At 35.5% G+C, this 22,297-nt stretch overlaps 1 protein-coding gene across 1 annotated transcript in view; it reads right to left on the minus strand.

Annotated features, from left to right (window-relative positions):
- The window catches only part of KIAA0825 (KIAA0825 ortholog), a 251,384-nt gene that overhangs the window by 125,442 nt on the left and 103,645 nt on the right, over positions 1–22,297 (minus strand). The window contains exons 15-19 of the mRNA XM_058865079.1: positions 21,910–22,049; positions 13,390–13,578; positions 11,672–11,905; positions 9,599–10,007; positions 5,682–5,838 (exon numbers count right to left, since the gene is read on the minus strand). Coding sequence (XP_058721062.1) covers positions 5,682–5,838; positions 9,599–10,007; positions 11,672–11,905; positions 13,390–13,578; positions 21,910–22,049 — 1,129 coding nt within the window. The remainder of the gene's footprint in view (positions 1–5,681; positions 5,839–9,598; positions 10,008–11,671; positions 11,906–13,389; positions 13,579–21,909; positions 22,050–22,297) is intronic.

The following is a 22,297-nucleotide window of genomic DNA, read 5'->3' on the forward strand; positions in this document are numbered from 1 at the left end:
ACACTTGGTGAATGGAGCCTGCTTGGAATTCTAGCCTGGGGACACAAAATCTCTATAAAAACCTAGGCTTGAGAACCCTCAAGCGTGGATTTGGGAACTCCTATACCTTTGGTGTAGACCCTGTCCACCCAGCGCTGCGCTGTCCATTTTATTGTGGTTTTTCTCGCTGTTTGTTTTTGTTGTTTTATAATAAATTTCTCTTTTTATTTTATCCTGAATTTGCCTTTGCATTTATAACAGTAGGAAGAACCCCTTGACAAAACACAACAGTTTAGCTACTGCCACCTGTACTACCCCATCCCTTCCTCTCCTGAACCACTGAACAGCCCCACTGGAATAGCAAGAGCTGAGCCTAGAAACTGCTAATTCTTCTAATCCTCCCCTTTGTCTTAGTCAAGATCCTAGAAAAGACAGAGCAGCAAAAAGGTGCTCAGTTTTGTGTCCTGCCCTTGTAGGGTGAGAGGCAAGAAGCAAAAATCCAACATGGTCTCTCTTTGACCTTTCCTTTAAAACAGTACTGCCTATTCCTACCCCAAAGGCACAGAGGGGGCTCTTTACCCCATCGGTAACATCAGCCTGTGAAACTACACAGTTAAACATTGCCTAGAGGGGGGTAGTAGACACTAGATGTCCTATAGTTCTCTTTCCAGAAGGGCTCTGGGGAATGCTCTGCATGTATGTGCCAGTGTGCGTGTGACTCATGTGTGTCAGTGTGTGACTCTACACATGTTGAGCCTGCATGTGCCAGGTGTTGAGTGTCAGTGTGCATGGGCTGCAAGCATGTGCATTTTCTAGTGTGCCCAAATGTGAATGCACACGTCCTGTTTTGGACACTATACAGGTGTGCTGGTGTGTACTGTACTTTGCACATGTACGTGCTGATTTGTGCACGTGTTGTGTGCATGTGTATTAAATTGCACACTCTCAAGTGTGAGTTTGGACACAGCTCTGTGTTTGTGAGCGTGCACAAGCTCTGTAGGTGTGAGCATGGCCCTGTGTGAGATACGTGTGTTGTGTGCATTGCTGTGTGCATGTGTGTTGAATTACACACTTTGTAATATAAAAAAATATAAAGTTTGTGCACAGCTCCGTGTGTGTGCTGCTGACAGGTACCACTGTACACTGGGGCTCTGTGCAAACGAGCAAGCACCTGTGTGTGTGTGCACTGGCTCTGCACGTGCCCCTGGGTGCACACATGGGCTGGGCACACCCAGGGACATAGCTCTAGATACACAGCTCTGTGCATCTGGCTGCTGAAAACAGATGAGTCTGTGTGTGCGTGTGTCGCTGCTGAGCTTTGCTAGCTAGAGTAGCCCCTAGCTCGCTTTTTCTCATAGAAAAAAAGTATTTGCCTCTGCATTTCCCTTTTATAGCTGTTAAAGCAAAAAGAGGTTGCCTGCCCTAGAAAGAAGGGGAGGCATCCTAGGCACAGCCAGTCCCTTTATCCCTTTTCTCTGGGAGAACTGTCCTTTCCATGACCCAAAGGGCTGGACAGCCTGGCAGAGCTGAAAACCCAGCTGGGTACAGGAAGAGCAGGTGGCTGTGGCCAAAAAGCTTTTCCTAAACCCAGAAAATTTTGGGCGATGCTGATAGTAAATCCTGATGTAGTGTTGCCTTCCTCTAGTCGCTGTCCCTGTACTGTTGAGCGGGTAACTGCCAATATTCTTCCTCTAGAAGACCTTCTTGCTCTGCCTTGATCAAAAAGGAGACCCCTTTTAGTCTTTTTCAATAGTTGCCAGTCCTGTCTGTCACCTTTCTCACAAAGTCACCCTCTTCCATCCTATGTGCAGCCCATGGTTTTAATCAGTGACAGCAATAACCAGATTGGTGACAGCAATAACCAAATTGGTGACAGCTGCCTTTCACTTACCAGCATAAAACAACAGCATTTTCTCTTGTCCTGAGAAAAGTTCCATGCCACTGGCACATCTCCACAGCCTAGAGGGGCAGACACCCAAGTCTTGCCAGTGCAAACAAGCCTAGAGCATTCGAGAGACCCTGAGAACCAAAGATTGGGGAAGGGCGGGGGTGGGGTTAACCTGGTAAACATTGCTGCTACAAGAAACCTGAGCTGGGATAAATCCACCTATTTATTGGAGAAAAACTACTTGTGCTTTTAGGTTGGGTTTTTTTATGCTGATGGATTTCTTTTTACCTGTGAGTTCAACTAAGATAACTGCAGTGTCTCTGCTGGATGTGACGGCCAGGGGACATCTGCCTGCAGTTCATAAGCCAGCACTACAGTTCTAGCCAGGCTGGCAAGAAGATTGCCTGACTTCTGCTGTTTCTCCTGTAAGCCCCCAAGATGTCCAAAAAATAGAGTCAAGCTTCCACCAGCCAGATCAAAGACTGTTTTAAGTATCACTTTAGGTGGAAAATTTAAAACATATTAATATAATTGTCCTATTTAAATAGATGGGGATTGCAAGTATCGGTTGAGGGGAGGTACACAGGGAACAGTGAGAAGTGCTAGGATAATTCATTTGTGAGTTAGCAAGTAGAGTAAGACAGGAACCAGAGGGCAAAACCAGGTTAGCCCCTGTGCTTGTCACCAGGAAGATTATATAGCCCTGCTGTGGGCAGCAACCCTGTAGGCATGGTAAGGTGGCGGTACAAGCTATACTGGACTCCTACCATTCCTCAATTCTCTCTTCCCTCCAGAATCCAGTATAAATACAACTGACAAGTAGAGTAAGTCGAGAACTAGAGGGCAAGACTGAGGTGGCCTCTATATTCTCCAGCAAGATACACCTGCCATGGGTAGCAACTCCATAGGCATGGTAGATGGGGGTAAAAAGCCAAACTGGACCTCTGTGATTCCCTTTTGTCTGCTCCAACAAATTCATGTCAAGGAAAATTCTAAGGGTTTTTTTTCTTTTCCTCCCATGTCCCCACCCATATCAACAGATACTGTTAATTGCTGGAGCCAAATGACTTAGAGAAAAGGGGGTTTTTTATAGATGGGTAATGTGATGATTGGCTCTGGCAATTAAGAGATAAATATTATGTGTATGTTGAGAGAAGTTATATTGACACATAGTTACGTTACTGTGATTGGTTGTTTCGACATCCTCTGTTCTTCCCACAGTCCCTTTCCCCCTGGATGGTTGCCAAGGCACGGCCTTGGTAGTCGGGACCTGTGGCGGGAGGGCGAGTTCCTGTGCCCTTGCTTGGGCAGCTGGAGTGGGCAGGCTCCTTACTGGGAGGCGCCAACACCTGAGCTGCAGCCAGGGTGCAAGAAAGCAGCTGCAGCCATGGACAGCGAGGAAGAGCTGACTGATGGACTCCGTGAGGGGCCAGGGCTGCCTGATGCAACCCCAGGGGTGTAAAAGGTGGAGCAGTCATTTTGTAGAGAGCTCGTGGCTGCCGGGGTCACCAACTCCCAGGGTGCTGTCCTTTTTCCTTGTTCAGTCCTTTGTTCTATTTGTTAAAGTTTTTAATGAACCCTTGAAATTTTTAAAAGTGAGCATCATTTCTCATGGCTGTAAGCTGTTTTGAGTACTACAGTATCTATTAAATTTTTTTATAAAATCAGATCTCTATTTTCAAATCCAGCTTTGAAGAGTCCATATATTTATTTAAGAGTTGGACTTGATGACCCTTGTGGGTCCCTTCCAACTCAGAGTATTCTGCGACTTTTACATATCCCTTTTCACCTGCTTTTCTGAGGAATATTACTGAAACAATGTTCTGTCTCATCATTTTGTTTCTACACATGATTACTAAGCACTGTAGCATAAAGATCTCTAAACTAATTTTAACAACACAATCCCTTAACATTCCAGGGTGTCTAAACAAAAGAACAGACCTTTGAATAAACAATAAAATCTATTTCTTGATAAGCAGGCACATAAAACATAATTTAGGTTTTGAAAAATAATATTGAAAACTGCATTATCATAATACCATGCTAAGCATTAAAATGTTTTGTAATGGTTTCAAAAGCAATAGAAAATAATACAGTTAAATCCTTCTGTAACTCAAGCTGGTCAGGGTCTCTTCCTTTTTAAAACCATAGAGTTTTTTCCACTGAGAAATGTTCTATTTTAAAGAAAGGTCTTACTAGCTGCAGAAATTCAAGAGAGACACCTGGGATGTGGAAAGTCAGGCTGAAGTCCCTCTTCCACCTAATTCTCTTAGCCTCATACCTCCTATTGGAGCTGTTCCACTTTGTATAAATAACCAAATACTCACAGGAGTCAGATCTTAGAGCAGGGTCTCCAAAACCCAGCATGTGCATTCTATTCCTTCAGCTAGAGTATGATTCTATTTTTGACACTGAAAGTTACAGAATGCATTTTTACTACTATTTCTACAAGGCAAAAGAACACCAGCAGGGGAAAAAGGAGGAGTTCCATGCTGACAGCTAATGGTACGGAGGTTTGGGGAATTAGTTCAGATGTGGGAGATTCAATTCCCTGGTATAAAACAGGAAGTATAAAGATTTGAGCCTGCGTATGCTGTCCCCTAGGTAACTGTCCTAACTACTGGACTATATGCTATTTTTGGTGGTCTTTTCCTCTTTCCTTTATACCTAAGAGTAATTTTGAATGTGCTCCAGGTGAAAAGGTTTTGTTTATTACAGTAATAATTTTCACTTCACTTCCTAAACCTAAATTGTTCAGCAAATTGAAACTTGAAAAGTTTCTGTAGTGTACTAATGTCAGGTTTCCCACTCTACATATATGCTTACATTGCTTCTACTGCTTCCAAAGGCAGATTTATATAGGTTATTTTTAAGCCTGTACTTAGGAACGAAACAGTTGGATGTGATTTTCAGAAGCACAGTGTCAGTACTAAGCTGCTCTCTATGGCCTTCCTACAGACATAGCTGTCTAGTCAGGGTTTTCTGCTACCAGGCTTTTTAGAAGAAAAATCCTGGCCTCTGCCTCTAATTGCATTATTTTGTATTTTATTATAAACACTTCTGTACATTAGCAAGGATCTTAACAGTACCTGCTTATTCATTCAAGGAATTTAGTAATTAAAGCTAAAACCAGAATTTTCTAAATTAAGTTGTGTAGATTTGTGTTACTGTACAATTTAAACAAACCTATATTTATTTTAGTGCATAAAATCAGAATGCTTTTAGTAACTTGGGGCAATTTAGAACAGCCTTAGAAATAATGTGATAATTCTTTTACATTGTCAAAATTCCATATGCAGCAAATAAATCTGAATTTGTTTCTTGTAATTTTAAAACCGCTTTAGCTGAACAGCGTTGTCTAAACTGAGTAAGATTTCATGCGAATGCATTTACTTCCTCCGTACAGTCACAGGGGTTGATTGTTTGTTTAAATCAAGACAGTTAATTAACCACATGTAATTTTACTTTTTGTAACAGTCAATTTTAACCAGCCTTCATTGATATTTTTAATTTTTTTTTTTTACTGTGCTTAGATTCCAAAAAAATGTAGTCTACAACAGGAAACTGAAGGAAGTTTATGAGCCATACTACTGTCTAAGTACCTAAATAAAATCTACAGTGTTTCCTATAAAGTAATCTTTTCTGTAGAAATGCACAAAAGTCTAAACTGAATGGATTCTATTAAAATGCAATATAGGATTCTATATTGACTTTAAGAGCTATTATCACCTCCTTGACTAACCCTTAGCTGCCAGCAGATGTTGCCCCAGGCCAGTACACACCTAATTGCTCTGTGGAAAGGCTGCTTCCCTACCTCATTGAGCCGGATGATGTGATAAATTTGCCTCAGGTACTCGATACCACCTGGTTTGTGGCAGATATCCAGGACCATCATGTTTATATCATGCTCAGTGAATCCAAGTGCAATATCTCCTTCCTCTAATGTTGCACCTTTAACTGTGATTGAAGCACTAGAATATAGAAAAGATACATTCCTAAGTTAAATTTCTAAAAAGCATAATATTAATTTGAACTCGGCTATAACTACATGTTCAAAAACACCTGAAAGTACTTAACTTACACAAATGTTGTTGTACATATATATCTCACATAATACATGGTAAATAACATTTTTATACTAGTTTTAAACACCTTAATCAGAAAGATGAACACATAAAACACTCTTTAGGGATATAGAAGTAGCAAATATTTCCGTTTCCCATAGAGAAGTATTTTTGCTGTTAGAAATGGCATTTACATTCGATCTCTTGTGCATTTTTCTTTGCTTGTCACAGCACACATTAAAGCCTAATTAACATGTCAGAAAGGTAGCCATTACTCTAAGTATAGGTTAGAAGTTTTAAACTGAAGTAGTTTTCTTTCCACTGGTATATTGTTAGCCATTTAAAAGGTAACTATTTGCCACTTGTTGCATTTTTTGCCCTATACTGTTCCTTGGTTTTTTTGTATTTGCGTGAAACTTCTACCATGAAAATCTGACAGTGACATTCCCAAATGGCTCCACAATTGTGCATTCAAATCCCTGATCATTGTCAGACTCTCTGCACACGAACACAAGTTACTACTATCTTAGTATTGCTACCTATAAAGTCTAAGAAAGAAAAAGTACTAAAATTTTACCCAAATATTAGGGCTGGAACACAGGTATTTGACATGTATGTGTCAGGAACTCAAAAGATTCACAAGAATATATTGTCCTTTCTACAGACACTGTTGGAATAATTTAAAATAAATAAGCATTCTCAATTAATTAAAAAAAAATCAATACTGTATTTGCTTAGAAGTAAAACAAAAAGCAAGACATCAAAAAAAAAAAAAACCAAAAACCTGAAAACAAAACCACTGTGGTTGCAGTTTACTGTTGGAAGTGTGTCATGGTTACAAAGTCAGTTGTTCTTAAAGTTGCTGTTTGACCTACAGGCTCTCTGAAATGCTGCACAGCTGCTGGACATTAAAGCTGATATTGCTTCCACATGCAGTTTCACAATGTCCTACAGAGCAAATAGTTTCAAAATATAAACTATAATTTTGTTCTTTGCTGAATGTAAGTAAGTGATACTATGTTATTATGGTGTACTTTACAGAAAAGCTTCAAAGAAATTGATCTTTAAATTAAAGCACACTTAAGGCTGATATTTGATGCCATGTACAGATACAACCTGAATTTCTTGTCAAAATTCTTAGCAACTAACATTGAAAAAGCTAAGAACCTCTGACAAAGGAATGTATCAGTGCCAGTACACAAACTGTATCCTTTACTGCCCGCTATTGCGCAGGTGAAGCAGATGATTGGATTCAGGCAGCACTATGATTAATGACTTCCTTTCTGGATTTGGGACTGCCTATCAATCATGTCATTAGCAAGAATGTGCCCTGAGAGAGCCAGACCTCAGCTAAGGAATAACTGCATTCATCTTAATCTGTATATGCACCCAGCCAGCAAGGTCAGGGTCACCATGATGAAAAACAATAATCTTCAATTCGACAAATTACTTTGCAAAGACAGACATTTCTTTTCTTCTCAGGAAGTGTATTTTTTAGAATTTAACGTGACTGTTTACAGCTCTGCTGCTACCATAAAGTGGAGGTTATTTTAATGAATAGTAATGCTTTCAGGCAGTTCACAAGACAGACAATGAGTGCAACTGCCTTTTTCTTAACCTTTCAAGGAAGGCTATAATTTTTTAAATATTCTTTAAAATTAATATATATTAATTTAGGCTTTTTATGTAAGCAGCAACCGTGATAATAATAACACAAAGTCAAGCAAGAATTTTACATACAAAAAACCCACTGCACTTCAAAGATGTTTTATATGTCTGTGTAGGTGAGTCCCAAATAATTTTTTTTAAATTTATAGGGTTTTTTTCTTTCATGTGTATCTATTAGAAGTCTATAAACATTTATAAATATGAATACATATGCACATGCATCCAGCTAAATCCGGAAAACATTTGATTATTCAATGGTTACATAACACCCACTTAGTATATAGTATATAATGACAATATAGCAATTTCATTCATGAAAATCATAAATCTCTTGAAAGATTGCTTTTAGTTTAGTAATTATCTGGCTGCTACTTACTTTAATTGAATATTTGAATTTCAGCTCTGATATATTAGTTTTGTAATTTGTATTTATAATAATATTTATCTCTAGATTTCTTATCTCAGGTATTTATAAACTGCATCTTTTTTTCCCCGATATTGACTCATAATATTTGAATGAAAAGTGGAAAAATTCATATTAGATTTCTGTTGCAGAAACGCAGCGGAAGTCAGGGGAGTCAGTTTCATAACTGCATCAAATAATTGCTTTCTTTGAGAGCAGGTAATGTATTGTTCATTATCCTAAGCTTAAAATCACCAGACCTGGTCACAAGCTAGTTCTCTCTTTGGCTGACACTGTAACATACAGAAACATTTTCTTGTGTTTACTTTCAACAATCTTATACCTAACATATAACACAGCATTTCTGTGATATTTTACAAAAGAGAATACAGTAGTATATTAAAATTCTCAGCTTCAGAAGATGTGCAAATTAACTAAAGTTTCAGTTTTTATTGGTTATCCACAATATTGTCTTCTTATATTTGTATTTTTAAGCAGCACCGATTCTCTCAGTGTCATTAGAAATGGTATTATGGGACCATTGTGTTAAGTACCACTTTTCAAATTATCATTATGCTTTTTTATTCTACACCTCCTTCAGTCACTGGCATCTGGCTTCAATCTTTTAATCACTGGATTAGATCTTGTAAATTAGAATTAAATGAAAATGTAAAGATAACAAAGGTCAGTGTCAATGAGCATTTGTGTGACACTATTACTGCTTACTGCTACCACATTAACTGACTACTCACAGGAGTAGAAACAGGACACTGTCCCTTAAAGCACTGTGTGAAAACCTGGTCACTGGTATCACTGATTCCAACCGACAACCACTGCATCCTTTGTTTATATGGACAAATCCTGACATGGTAGCAATAACGGCAACTTTAAATAATATTCATTGAAAAAAACCCAGTAATCTTACTTTTAGCAGTTACAATATAATTCTGTAAGTCATGTAATTCCAATAAATCTAATATTGCAAAGTTGATGAATGGTATTTTTACAGAATGATACATGACTGCAACATTAAAACAGACTGGACTACAAACACACTGACATGTACACAACTCCTTGAAAAATCACTGTAAAGCTCTTAATTTCAAATCTGAAGGAAAAATTGGTATTTTCTCAGAACGGCACAGCAGGATATTATTCTTGTCCTGTTTTGCCTTAGGGTTTGATATGTTTTGGAATGAAGTATGCTTACTTTTTATTCACAGATGAAGACTGAAAGCTTCTCACAGTTCCTCTTAATTTAATCACTACAGTAAAATCAAATTATATTTAGTACCTATTAACATTTTGAAAGATATAACAATGGACTTGTCCACATTTTTGGCTCATCAAGAAAACATGAAATCTTGTAGTACTATGAACACACTGTTCTGAAGAAACAACCATGTTTTAGTGTTTCAACAATGAACTGAAATTACAAACCCATGGTACAAAGCCATAAATATTAAGGACTAATCTGTTTCCTATAAGATCACTGCTCATCTCTTTTCCTTAAAATTGAGCAGTAGCCATAAACATGCCAATAACCCAGTAAAATAAAGAGCAAATAATAGCATTTGAAAAATACTATGTTCTTACCAGTCTATGCTCAATTTTCTTGCCTTCAGCAACTGGCTTTCAATCCAGTTTGGTCTTTGCTGTTCAATGTTTTGTATAATCTTCTGGGTCACTTGCTTAGGACCACTTCTCTGTTTTCCCATAATACTTTCTAAGCACACACGAACTAAACTGAGTTTTTCTTTGCTCCATCTATCAAGTGATGCACCTGTTAAAAATTCTGCAGTATTTCCATCCTCAAATATCCGACCTATAATTACAATCAAGTTCCAGACAAGCAGACCAGCTTTCTTCAATTCAGCAAAGTTTCTTGACATTTTTCTCTCAGCCAGAAAAAAGAAGTATTTAATTGGGGGAGGCAAACATGCAATCACTGTAGGTAACTTGCTGATTACAATAGATACTGCTTGAGCTGCAAGCCTTGTGAAGCCTTAAAAATAGAAAGAAAAGATGATATGATTAACATTAACAGTATAGTTCTAACTGCTTCTGAATGTTGTATGATAATTTCTAACTTTCTTTTGTACTGAAAATGGGTAAAAAGCTTAAGTACTCAGCACTGTAGTTTCACTTGTATTATGCTTTCTGCACATAAATCCCACAAACCCTAAACAATTACATGAATTAAAAGCAGAAAATTTGGAACTTAGACTGTGATTCTATTAACAATTAGTCCTGCTGTGCACAGTCATTACTGCACTCATGAGAAAGACAGTACTCAAGTATTCTGAATGGTAAAAATTAGTCTTCAAAATTGTAGTATTTTTTCAACTTCACAGCTGAAGCATTGCACTAAGTGTATCAGCATATAACATATATTTATAATCTCTAGTTTTTTTATCAATCTCCTTCTATGTTCAAAATAACAAAACTTCAGTTTATCATCTTTCACAGAAGCGTCTACACTAGATTACACTGCATTTTGAAGACTCCAGATAATAAAAGTAGCTATAAAATTAACTACAGAGAAATTGTGCTGCTCAAAACATAGCATAGCAAAACAAAGACATATCTAAAATGAAAAATATAGCAAAAGGTGTCAAGACTTAAAAAGGCACCAATCTTCAAACAATCTCCAAACAATTGAAGAAAACCCTGTGTCATTGCACCTGCATTCCAAATGTTTTTCTTTTATTAAAGGAACCATATTCTGTTCTAGATATCACACATACAAATTTAAATTTTCTTGAAGCCTATAGTCTTACCTCTCAGGTTGCATATCAGTTCACACATAGCAATTAACCTAAAATAGCCATACAAATGTTCTAGATTAAAATGAGAGTGCAGTGAAAACATATGAAAAAAAAAATTGATTGATGCCCTGGCTTGGCCACAATTTACATACTCAAAACTCTGTGCCACAATATACTACAGTACTGAAAATAATCAGGTAATATTTTGGTGGCAATAATTTATCATGAAATGTTTCCAAAAAGTTAGCCTTCTGAACCATGACCTGAAATGACAGATGCTTTAGGCACTGTGGGCTATGAAAATACATACCATAAATAAGCTTTACATCTAATCACCTTCAAAACACCTCCTGTTCTACAGGATTTCTTTATTTCTTTACTAATTGTTTGAACAACCAAGCAGTGGCATATTCCACAACAGTTTCAGTGCTTTTTTTATTCAAGCATAAATTGCTGTGTTGTAAAGTTGGGATGAATGGCAGTCCTGAATGAAAAGTTGATCATGAAAAGGAAAACTGTTTACAGCCATTGAGGCCAAAGTATAGGCATTAATCTTCACTTTGTTTTGAATCCCATCTGACTACTGCCAGATGTTGAAAAATCTTCACTACTAGTATTATCAATACTATAGTGCTGGTTATTTTCAAAACCTTGTTTGTATATGTATGGGTGTAAGCCTCAAGAAAAAAAACCCTGAATTTTAACATAAAGTACTTAAAAAAACCCAACCACCACAGGATGTTTGGAAATATTTTATTCATTGTCAAGCTGCAACACTCACAAAATTTAACTGCCCAGTTTTGGAGTAAGGGAGTAAATGACTTAAAAGTTCTTATGAGAAGCTTATAGGATGTATTGTATATATATACATATATAAATATTATGTATAAATTTCACCTACATTTCCCAGATTCTTTTCTCTTCATTTCCCGAGGCGTGTAATTCCATTCCTTTGGAACAGTTTTCAGTAAACTTTCGGGAACTATTTGCTTGTGCTGGTATGTTCCATAGTTTTCTGTTGCCTCCCATGAATGCATCAAAGAAATTATCTGTTTCACTATACCCTTGACTGAATTAATCAAAGTCAACTTCAAGCATCTGATAACTTCTGGCTCCGACTCACCACAACTGGAAACTTCAGAAGGAAGAATTATTAACTATTCAGTAAGTGTAGTCAGTTGTGTAAATCTGTTTCAGAAAGTGTTTTCAGAATTCTTATGGAAAAAAAAGTAACATTATGATATATAATAAATTAGACATATTAGTCTCTTACAAAATAAGAAAGAGTATAATGCAAAACATCTTGGTACTATCTTAATACAGACAAAAAAAAATCAATTTATTTCCTTCATTCTCACTTCTCCACTGATATACTTATAAAAAATTATATTTAAGCTGATTGATGTCTTCCTTTTTATATGGAAAACATTTAAATCAATAAGGCAAACAGATATACTTTTTTTTCCTATGTCCTTGTCTTGATAGCATTAATGAAGTATTAGATAACCAAACTGCTATACTATAGACAGTAAAGGAAAAAATAAAGTATTTTGGAAACAAAAGTACATACAAATAATAGTAATCAACAGAAACACAGCATGCCATCAAAGATTGCATGTTCAAAACAACATCCTAAATACAGTTATTGACATTACAACAAGTATCAATCTTCTCCACATTCTTAATACCAGAGCAAACTGCATCGTCACAGAGTTGCAATTGTCAAGCAGAGTATTGCAGAGCTCATCAGAGATGTCTTTTGACATGTTAGATCTTTAGATCCTTTGCTCACACTTTTGCTTCTGTCTACTTTTTGCTGATCTCATCATGATCTTTCAGTAACCTTCCATGTACCACTTCTCTGTTTTGCCTCCTCTTACATGTTAAACTTCTACTTTTTGGAATCCCATTTTTCTCTGAGAAGTACCTCAGCACTTTTATCATTGTTTTCTATTCTGTGATACCCATAATTCTACTTCCCCTGCTGCACTCTCCCATTTTCATCCTCTTCTTTTGAGCTCTCCTGCTTTTGATCCGTAATTTGCAATATCACCCTTCTAAACCTCACCTCTCTTTTCTGGTTGAATACTGTTTTTCCTTGGGGATAAAATTAGTTGCTCTAATCGTGAGGGCAGCTGTCCCTCACAATACAAAATTAAGAGGCTGAGTGCCTGTTGACACCAAAGACTGTATGCTTATCAGATTATTTCTCCCTCAGTAGGAGAAGACAGTCCTTCCTTCTCTTTTTCCACTCTTCTTTTTCACTCCTCTTACTTTTAAATTGTGGCAAAGGTTTGGAGTTGTTAAACGCATAAAGATGAAGAACCTCTACTGGTAGAGACCCACAAAAATATTCTGCAGCCAGTCTGCTGGTAAGACAAACACTTAAGGTCATCAGACGCCTGGTCAACAACACTGCTCTGGAACCTCTGCGTTCTTCAGAATTTTCACCACTCCTACCATGGCCTGACTGCACAAAACCCTTCAATAATACTATAATTTTCAAGGAAGCTAACATACTTTCACCTGATTTATTATGGAAAAAATAATGCTCACTACATGTCTGAAGATGAACATATTTAACATCAGATTTGAAATGCTTATTAATAAATTAAATACCTGTCATATTGTATAAGCAGTTCCACAGGAGCTCTTTTTCCATGTAGGACTCAAAAGCAATGCCAAGAGATTTGGGTGATAAAGTGCAGTAAGACAATACTGTGAAGATTGTTTCAATCAGAGTAGACTCTTTGTTATTTTCCTGTTCCAAGAGAGAACTTTGTTCATCACAATTTAATGCTTCATTTCCTTCAAAATAAACAAAAACATGGTTCCAATAATTTCCAAGTAATTCAAGGTCTCAGTAATGGATAGTATTAATCAAAACAAACTGCAAAGCATATTTGAATAATATTTCAAACTTACAGATACTGAAATACTGAAATCTGATCCTTCTCTGCCTAATGACAGTTGACTGTCTTCCTAAATTATGTGTAGCCAATAAAAAAGACATAAGCGTGTATTTGAACTATGGAATATGCCTATTTAATTCAAAATTAAATTGAAATCGATTGTAATTGGAAATTGATTGTTTACTGAAGATTAATCAGAACTGCAGAATCACAGTCAAGAAGCTATTACCGCTGAACTCCTGTTCCTTATATATAATAGTCATATGAAATAATAAACTCCTATTTAGATATAAAAAGTTCAGAAAAGTAGCAGCTCCATATTCCCCAAAATGTGTTGGCTTTGTTTTTCAGGGTAAAATAAAACTCAGAATAAAACAGTTCCACAAAACAAAATCTGAGCCCTGCTAAGATACAGATTTTAAAGAAAAGCAGTGATTATCAGAGTTCAGTGATAATTTCTTAAAAATATTTACAAATGTTTCTGATAACTATTATTATACAATCTCCCAGCTGAAAGATAAGGATTTGTTTAAAACTCCAGGAATCAATGCAATTCAATGACTTTGACTTGTGCTAATGTTGAAGACCTGAGCTTCCCACTTTTTGTGAAATATGCTTTCAATGTCAACAACCATGAGAAATGCCCAGAGCCATAATCTGTTAAACACTCTTAATTGAAATTTCTAGTTTGCAAAAACAATGGTTTCTGTAAAAAGTATTTAGATAAAATTATACTCTAAAATATCATTGCTTTCTGCCAGTTTGTTTGTTTTTACCCTTAGCAACCTGTGGAGGAGAAAGATGGAAACCTTCAAAATTTACCATAATGAAAAATCATTGCTTTCAGCCCATCTTTGAATGACTTGAGAACTAAAAAAAAAAAATCTCATTTTACTCTCTTCTGAATTCCTACAACCTAATTCATGCTCTAACTCACTAACTCTAGATGAGTATTCAACCTTAGTAGAAACAGAGGATGTGGAAAGCTGAAAAACATGATCATTGATTTCATAACCAATAAGCAAAGGTGGTTTTTTTTCCCCAATGTAAGATCAGCAATAAGACAGTTTTTTAATCAGTTGGTTTTTTTTCCTATGAGCTGAGCTGACATGTTTTCAATGCCAGATGCTTCTAAGTGAAGAATCAAATGGATCCCACTTATTCACTCAAACCAGGGATATGTATGAAAAAGAAATAAGCATCAAAGCAGAAAAAGCAGTTCAAATGAGATGAAAACCTGAAATGAACTTTGGTCCTATTACTTTAAGGATTTATTTTAAAAATTATTTATTTATTTATTATTAATTAAAAATTAATTTAATCAAATTCTAGGGGGAGATTTGCTAAGATTTCAAGAACTATGTAAACTGTCTTTCCAGTACATGATGCAAAATTTGTTTAAAGGTGCTTATGACTTGAAATTAAGCCTAAATTTGTTCTATGGCCATGCTGCATGGAAAGTTTGAATCACAACTTGCTAATAACTTTTCTAATCAATTAATGCTACCAGAAGATATAGATAAAGAGAAAAGAGCATAAAAGAATTCTGTAGAAAGGGCTATACATCTTGTTATAACTACTGTATAATGCAACTCTTGTGCTTTTAAGCAAAGATCTTTATGAATCCACTACTAAATAATTCTGTGGCTAAATATAACAAGATTATTCATTATTCATCAGCTTTTTCTTGCTTTATCCTGATGTAAATGTTGTCCTTGTTATAAGAACAACCTGAAAGCTCAGGTTAAAATGAGTTTTCTGATTGATAAGTGGGCATAGAATCACAGAATCTTTTTGGTTAGAAGGGACCTTAAGGATGTAATTTGAAAAGTTTAGCTAGCAGATCAGTATAGCTGGATAAATATTATGAATTAGGAGTCTACAGAAAGTGATGTATATTTCTCATGCCTTAGATTTTTTTCTTTTACATTTATTAGCTCACCTGTCATAACATTAAATATTCACCTCAGTTTGAACTCCAATGCAACCTTCTTGTTAATTATTACATAGAGCAGAATTTATATGATAGGTATTACACTTACTGCCCTGGGATGCTTCCCTCTATACCTCTGTATCCTTTTTTCACTGACTGCATTTGTATAGGAAAAGCTAATTTGTGAAGGAAACCTAAAGCTCCCATAGCTAGCTCAAAGAAGATGCTTCTTTATTTTAGCTAGATTTAGCATTCATACATATATATGGCTACATATTTTTCTAGATACCTGCTAAAATAAAAAAAAAAATCAGCTGTTTTTTTTTATTTTCATACAACATGATGTTCTATATGTGCAAAAGGTACCAAAACATATTAGAATACTATTGTTCTTAATAAATATCTCTATAAGAAAATTATGTATCTATTGAATAACAGCTATGTCCTAACCATTCACAATGAATCACTCTTCCTATGACAAAATAATGCACTAAACCTCTTGGGATACTACCACGCATTTTAAAAACATAACTTCAGAAAGGCAGGCTTCCAAGTGCAATTTACCCATATTTCTTTCTTACTGATAGAAATACAACCCGGTAATTTGCCAGCATTATCACTCATCCAGCACTTGTCTGACTAGTCTAGCCATAAAATGAATCTTGCAGAATTAAAAAAAATCCTCTGTTACTGACTCTAGACTTCATTCTCCCCAGTTAATCCATACACAACAGCCAAGATACAAAAATTTATGCTGTATATTTGACCAAAAGAGGTAGTCAAAACTCAAATTCATACATGCTGTTTCATTTAGGAAGAGGAATTGAAGATGGAATGAATTATTTCTGATACTGGTCTTAACTTTGCAAAGAGTATGAAACTTTTGCTTTCTTCATTTAATTTATAAGTTTCTTTAAATCACAGCAACTGATGAAGATATAAAGAATGCAAAAAGGATATGTTATATTTTTTTAATAGAATCAAATCCTTCAGCAGACACTCTACATCCTCAGTGCTTCTTCTGTCACTGACTTTTTTTCTGTTCATTTACTTTAATTGACGTCGTAGATCATTTTACCTTTCCTTCAGAGTTGCTCCTCTCCAATGACAGTTAAAATCTATTGTAACTTTGAACATGGCTTCATTTTGGCAGAAAGTGTATTATTTTAGTTTTAAATTCCAAGGAGAAATTTTACATCATAGTTTCATGGAAGAGTCACAGAATAGTCTGAGTTGGAAGGGACCCACAAGGGTCATCAAGTCCAACTCTTAAGTAAATGGCCTATAGGGGATTGAACCCACAATTTTCTTGCTACCACCACCATATTCTAACCATCTAAGCTAATCTCAGGGTCATATTACTCCTATCCTGAATAAAGCCCAGATCTTAAACCTACCCATTTCAATTTAATACATTCCAAATTATAATAATCCCTGTATTAGCTGCTACCTGTGAATCAAACAATCCTAAATTTATGACAACTGAAAGGCTCAACATGGCAAAAGAACTTTAACACTTATATCATCTGCTCATACATTATTAACATATCAGCAAACTACTTCTCTAGCTATATAAGTCATCAGCGCCACAGCACTAATTTAGTTCAGCTTCATTTAGAATTTTTTCTCACTAAACAATTTATTTTCAACTATCTGAGAAGAAGCTTCCATTAACGAATTTCTGAGTTTCCATTAATGAATTTCCATTAATGAAATTCAGTGACTTCTGTAGAATCTGTCTTATCTATGGCCAATAGAAAAAAAAAATTACTGTCAGAGTACCTGCAGTAGTGATTTTATGGCATAGTATGCAAACAGTGTGACATTCTGACAGCCAAAATGTGATAAGGCAATAATGAATGTAGTCCTAAGGCCATATTAGCTCTCTTGTGTGTTCCATGTATTGGGAGAGATACCAAACAGCTTACTTTCTTAAAACTTATTCACTCTAGAGCTCTGCTGTAATAAGAAATTCCTATCAGAAATTACTACATCTTTGAAAAGCTATCCATATATCACAGGCACCGAGTCTGCCATACATGTATCAGACACTATCTTCACACTCTGTCAAGAAAAGGTAAGTGATTCACAGTAGGGGCCCACGATAGTCCAAGCAGGAAATTATGGGTTTTCAGAAACTCCATAAAATCTGTTTACTGTTTTCTCCAGCTTATCGCTGGAAAATCACCAAATGGAGCAGTGTATTTGTATTAAGGTCCCTTTTTTACTTATCTTCCAGCTAGAAGTATATCACTTCAGTACATCTCTCATTGGTTAAGCAGGTACAGAATCCAGTAAGCTCACTGGTCAGAGGGAACTTTTGAGGAGATGCCACTTTTAAAGTAATCTTCTAACCATTAGGCTACCATGACACCAAATGCTATCATGGCAAAGCTTTCAGAGGTACCCACAAGCCTTGTATTGGATGATCCACAAATACCTGGAGAACAGATACATTTCTACACAAAGATAAATTACTCTAAGAGATTTACTTTTGCTCTCCTAATGAGGGCTGGGTTATAGACTAACATTCAAGTTTTGTGACCAAAACCTGCAAGACTATTTTTCCTGAAAATGGTGTGTGGTTGAGCCACGGGACTACAACAGTTGCTAATTTTTTCACTTGTGTGATAGACCATGACACAGGATTATTAAATCCAAGGAGCCATTAGAAGAAAGTACAATGAAGTATGAGAAAGTACAATGAAAGTATAAGAAGAAAGAATGACCCTCAAGAACTTGAAATAAAAGTGTCTAATGGTTACAGATTTTAACAATGCCAGAATTTTGATGCAGTTGGTAATTTATGTAAGGCATGTACACTTTCTTCTGTAATAACTCACTACTGCCACTAATAGTTCAGTCTCCTAAATGAGGCCAATTGGTGGTTACCACTTTTCACTATTCTTTTAGCATAACTCACTAAAAAACAAGTGGTATTTACTCTGATATGTCTAAAATGTAATTTATTAAATTTGATTAAAAATTAATTAGTACTTAAAATCTACCTTAAAATGACACATCATGGCAGTTAGAGAACTGTTTCAAAGAAGGCAAAGAACTGGAGTGGGGAAAAAAAAAAATCTTCTAGTTCTACAAATACATTTCCCAGTTCCCTTTCCAGAAAATGGTTAATAAAAGAATGGTCTTAGAAAACTCTTCATATTTATTAGTGTCTAGTAAGTTGTCTAATGATGCACCATCCAATTCTGTTTTCTTGGTGGAAATCTTCCCTTCCCCAACCTGCTTACATGTGCAAGATAATTGATCTCTTTTTGAAGCAAATCACATTTATTTGGGTGCAATTTCAGATTTTCAGCCTTAGACTTACTGTAGAATATTTGTAAATGTTACTATCAATTCTTATTTCAAAATTTTAGTGGAGCCCAGAAACACATCTATGTTGAGATGTACAGACTAAATAATATTGTCTTCTCGTAGTCTTTCAAATATGTATTGTGCAAGCCAAAAACATTAGCTAAAACTACGAATGGCCTGGTCCTGTTGTGAATGCAGTCTTCTTACAATTTATCTCCACATACCAATGCTCACTTTAGGTTGTGTGTAGAAAGACAAATAAAATTTCTCTAACAACTGGAGTCTCAAGTTTTTACAGTAATGAATAAGATTCTTTATAAGACTATAAAACAATACATTGCATTTTCTATTGTTCATCATCTATTTGATACTACACTCTCTTCTTAAACAAATATTTGAGACCCAAGGATTGACTGAAGGTCTGGAATGTGCCTTATTGACAATTTCTCAGTGACAGTTTTTTAGTGACCGCTGTCTTATTTGCTATTCATAAGTGGCCAGGTGTCTACTGTCTGATGGGGCTCCCTCTGGTATGAATCCTGTGTTGGGCCACTGAAATCTGATAAAACTATTACTGTTTGCTTAATTATGCAAAGGAAAAACACCTGATTCCTGGAAATAATGATTATAAAACTAGAAGTCACAGACTGTTCCACTGGCATGCTGTGTATTTAGTGCAAATCTAGCAGAAATGCTCAGAATTCACTTTCATCCTTCCCATTTTCATGTCAGCATCTGCTGGATTCAGCCACTTATTTTATACAGACACCACTTCGTTTTTTCCTCTATTATTTGTTGCTTGTCAAAATAATCCACTTCTATTTCATATCCATGAACAATAAGGCAATAGTGGTTAAAAAAAATCTGCCAATTGCAAAATAGTTTATCAGAAAATTAACACCGTACAGCTATCTTCAGTATTTCTCTCTGCAAAGACACACTTTAGACCCTTTACTCACTCAAGAACATGTTTTGAAGAAAGTTGAACCTATAGAAAAAAACTCTAGGATTATATGGCACTGTAACTTAACACACCTAGGCTATTCAGACTCATAGCTTGTTACAGAGGTCAAATATGAATATCAAAATTTTCAACCATTTTTTCGAAGTTGCCTGCATGCAGTAGCCATATTCACTGAAGACAAATAAATGGTTCAGTTCTGCGTAACCTGATTTATTACCTTGAGTATTTTTTGACGCAACAACTTCATATTTCCATATTTTAATTTTTATGTGCATTTCATATATCATATTGCAAAAAAAAAATAACAAAAGTGCACATTTTGTCATCTTCCTGTCCAGATAGTATATAATCATATATATTGGTGTTTCAATAGCTTCAACAAGTACAATATCCTTATAATATTTAGCAACATGAATCATGCCTACATAGTTTCTCTACAAATACTCTTTCTACTAAAAGAACTTTGGCAGTCCCAACAGTACTCCCTACTATGATGGGGAATATACATTCCTTCTGAATCTCCCCATGGTGCAACCATAAGAACAATGGGAATACAATAAAATTTAATGTGTTTGAATGATGTCTACTTTGTCTACTTTGAGTATCCCAAAGTGTTAAAACAGTACAGAAAAATTCATCAATACATAAGATGTTTTGCTTTCTGGCCTGTTTTTAAAAGGAAAAGGAAAGACTGAATATAAAAAATGTAAGAAGGCTTTTCCTTTATAAAGAATTCTTATGGAATTAAATACCAGGCAGTTCTGTTATCACTAGGGCAAATTGTTCAAAAACTATGGTATGCTTAGCTGTAGAGGAGAAGGAATAAAAAATACAAATTTTTTGTCATTAACCACACTGAAATGAATTTAGATGATATGGGTCATCACAGATACTGACTTCATCTAAACTGAAAGTTTATTCATTCCAATATTGAAGCTACATGAAGAAAGCCTGTGTAAATAACACCTTTTGTAATTCAAAGTAACATGGATTTCCCTAAAGCTTAGGAGGTTGGTCAGTCAATAGACTAATACATTCTGTTACTTATTACCTTTAATAATTTAAACAGATAGCAAAACTCAATACTGGATAACACTAGGATAAGACTGTGACATTTGTCAGACTTTCTAAAAGATGACGTGTTTGAATAGGCAAGTGTATGCACTGCAGCTCTCAATAAGATGCATGACAGCAGTGGAAGATGATGTACTCTTGACAAATACTAGACCATTTTAAAGTGACTGAACTAAATTATGTTTTATATAGATAGATATATAGATAAATGCATATGAACATAAATATGAATATATAAAATATTATGTGGAGCTAATAATTTTCTGATATATAGGAAGAACTTGTTTGCCAAAAAATAAAGAAACCAAGACTCTCATATTCCCTCAACATTAAGTCAAACAGGTAATTATACCATTAACTATTTGACAATACAATAAGTTGATCTGCAAACTACTAATGCAAATAAGTGACACAGTTTGCTGCTTCAAATACAATACCACCAGAATGCAAATAAAAATTTGTTTTCTTTATTCTACTTTCAAAATATCATTAAAGAATTAACAAGCAGAAGTATATATCTGTAATTAGAATGCCTACAGTGACGAGCATATAATAACTTTAACAAAACATCTAATAAGCTTTCCATTGTTCAGAAGTAATTTTGAAAGTGGTCTCTTAGACTACTCATCCACACTTTCAAAAACCTGTATACAGTAGTCATGGTATCAAAGCTCTATAAAGCTCAAAATCATTTTGACTCTTTTGCATTTATTATAGCAGCCTATTTTATAATATTGCAGTTTGCCTTGAAATGATTAATACACTGGTTGTGATGATTTTTCTATCTATATACCCATTCAAGAAGTGTCCTACTGGAAAGTAAATGGGTACCTAGCCCTCATAATTGTTGACGGCCTTCCCCCAGCATTTAAGTAGTTAATAATGAATTTGTGTTTCTCACTGGTATTCTTATATGTATTGTCAGTATCAATACTTACTTGAGCTTCTCAGCAAAATTTTCACTAAGAGACAATCATGGTGTAGCAATGTTTCCAAAAGCAAGCTCAAATTACAGTATGGCTGGGATAAGAGCAGCTTCAGCAGACCTTGGGCTGCCATTTCTCTGGTTGAGGGAGTCCTTTCAAAATGTAAGATAACAACAGAAAGAATAATATAGTTAATTTATCTATGAAATCAATATCTTTAAATTGCAGATGTAACACTAACTCCCTTAAGTGTCAACTCCTCCCAGATCACTCTGAAAATACTTTCATGCTTCCTTACTTTAAGGCAGCTCAGAGAAAGAATTACACTTAATTTCAACTAGTTAAAAGCAAATTGACATTTGTTAGTTTGCCACAGTTACATATGATACAAAACAACTGT

Source organism: Poecile atricapillus, chromosome Z, assembly GCF_030490865.1.
Source record: "Poecile atricapillus isolate bPoeAtr1 chromosome Z, bPoeAtr1.hap1, whole genome shotgun sequence".
NCBI classification, from domain to species: domain Eukaryota; kingdom Metazoa; phylum Chordata; class Aves; order Passeriformes; family Paridae; genus Poecile; species Poecile atricapillus.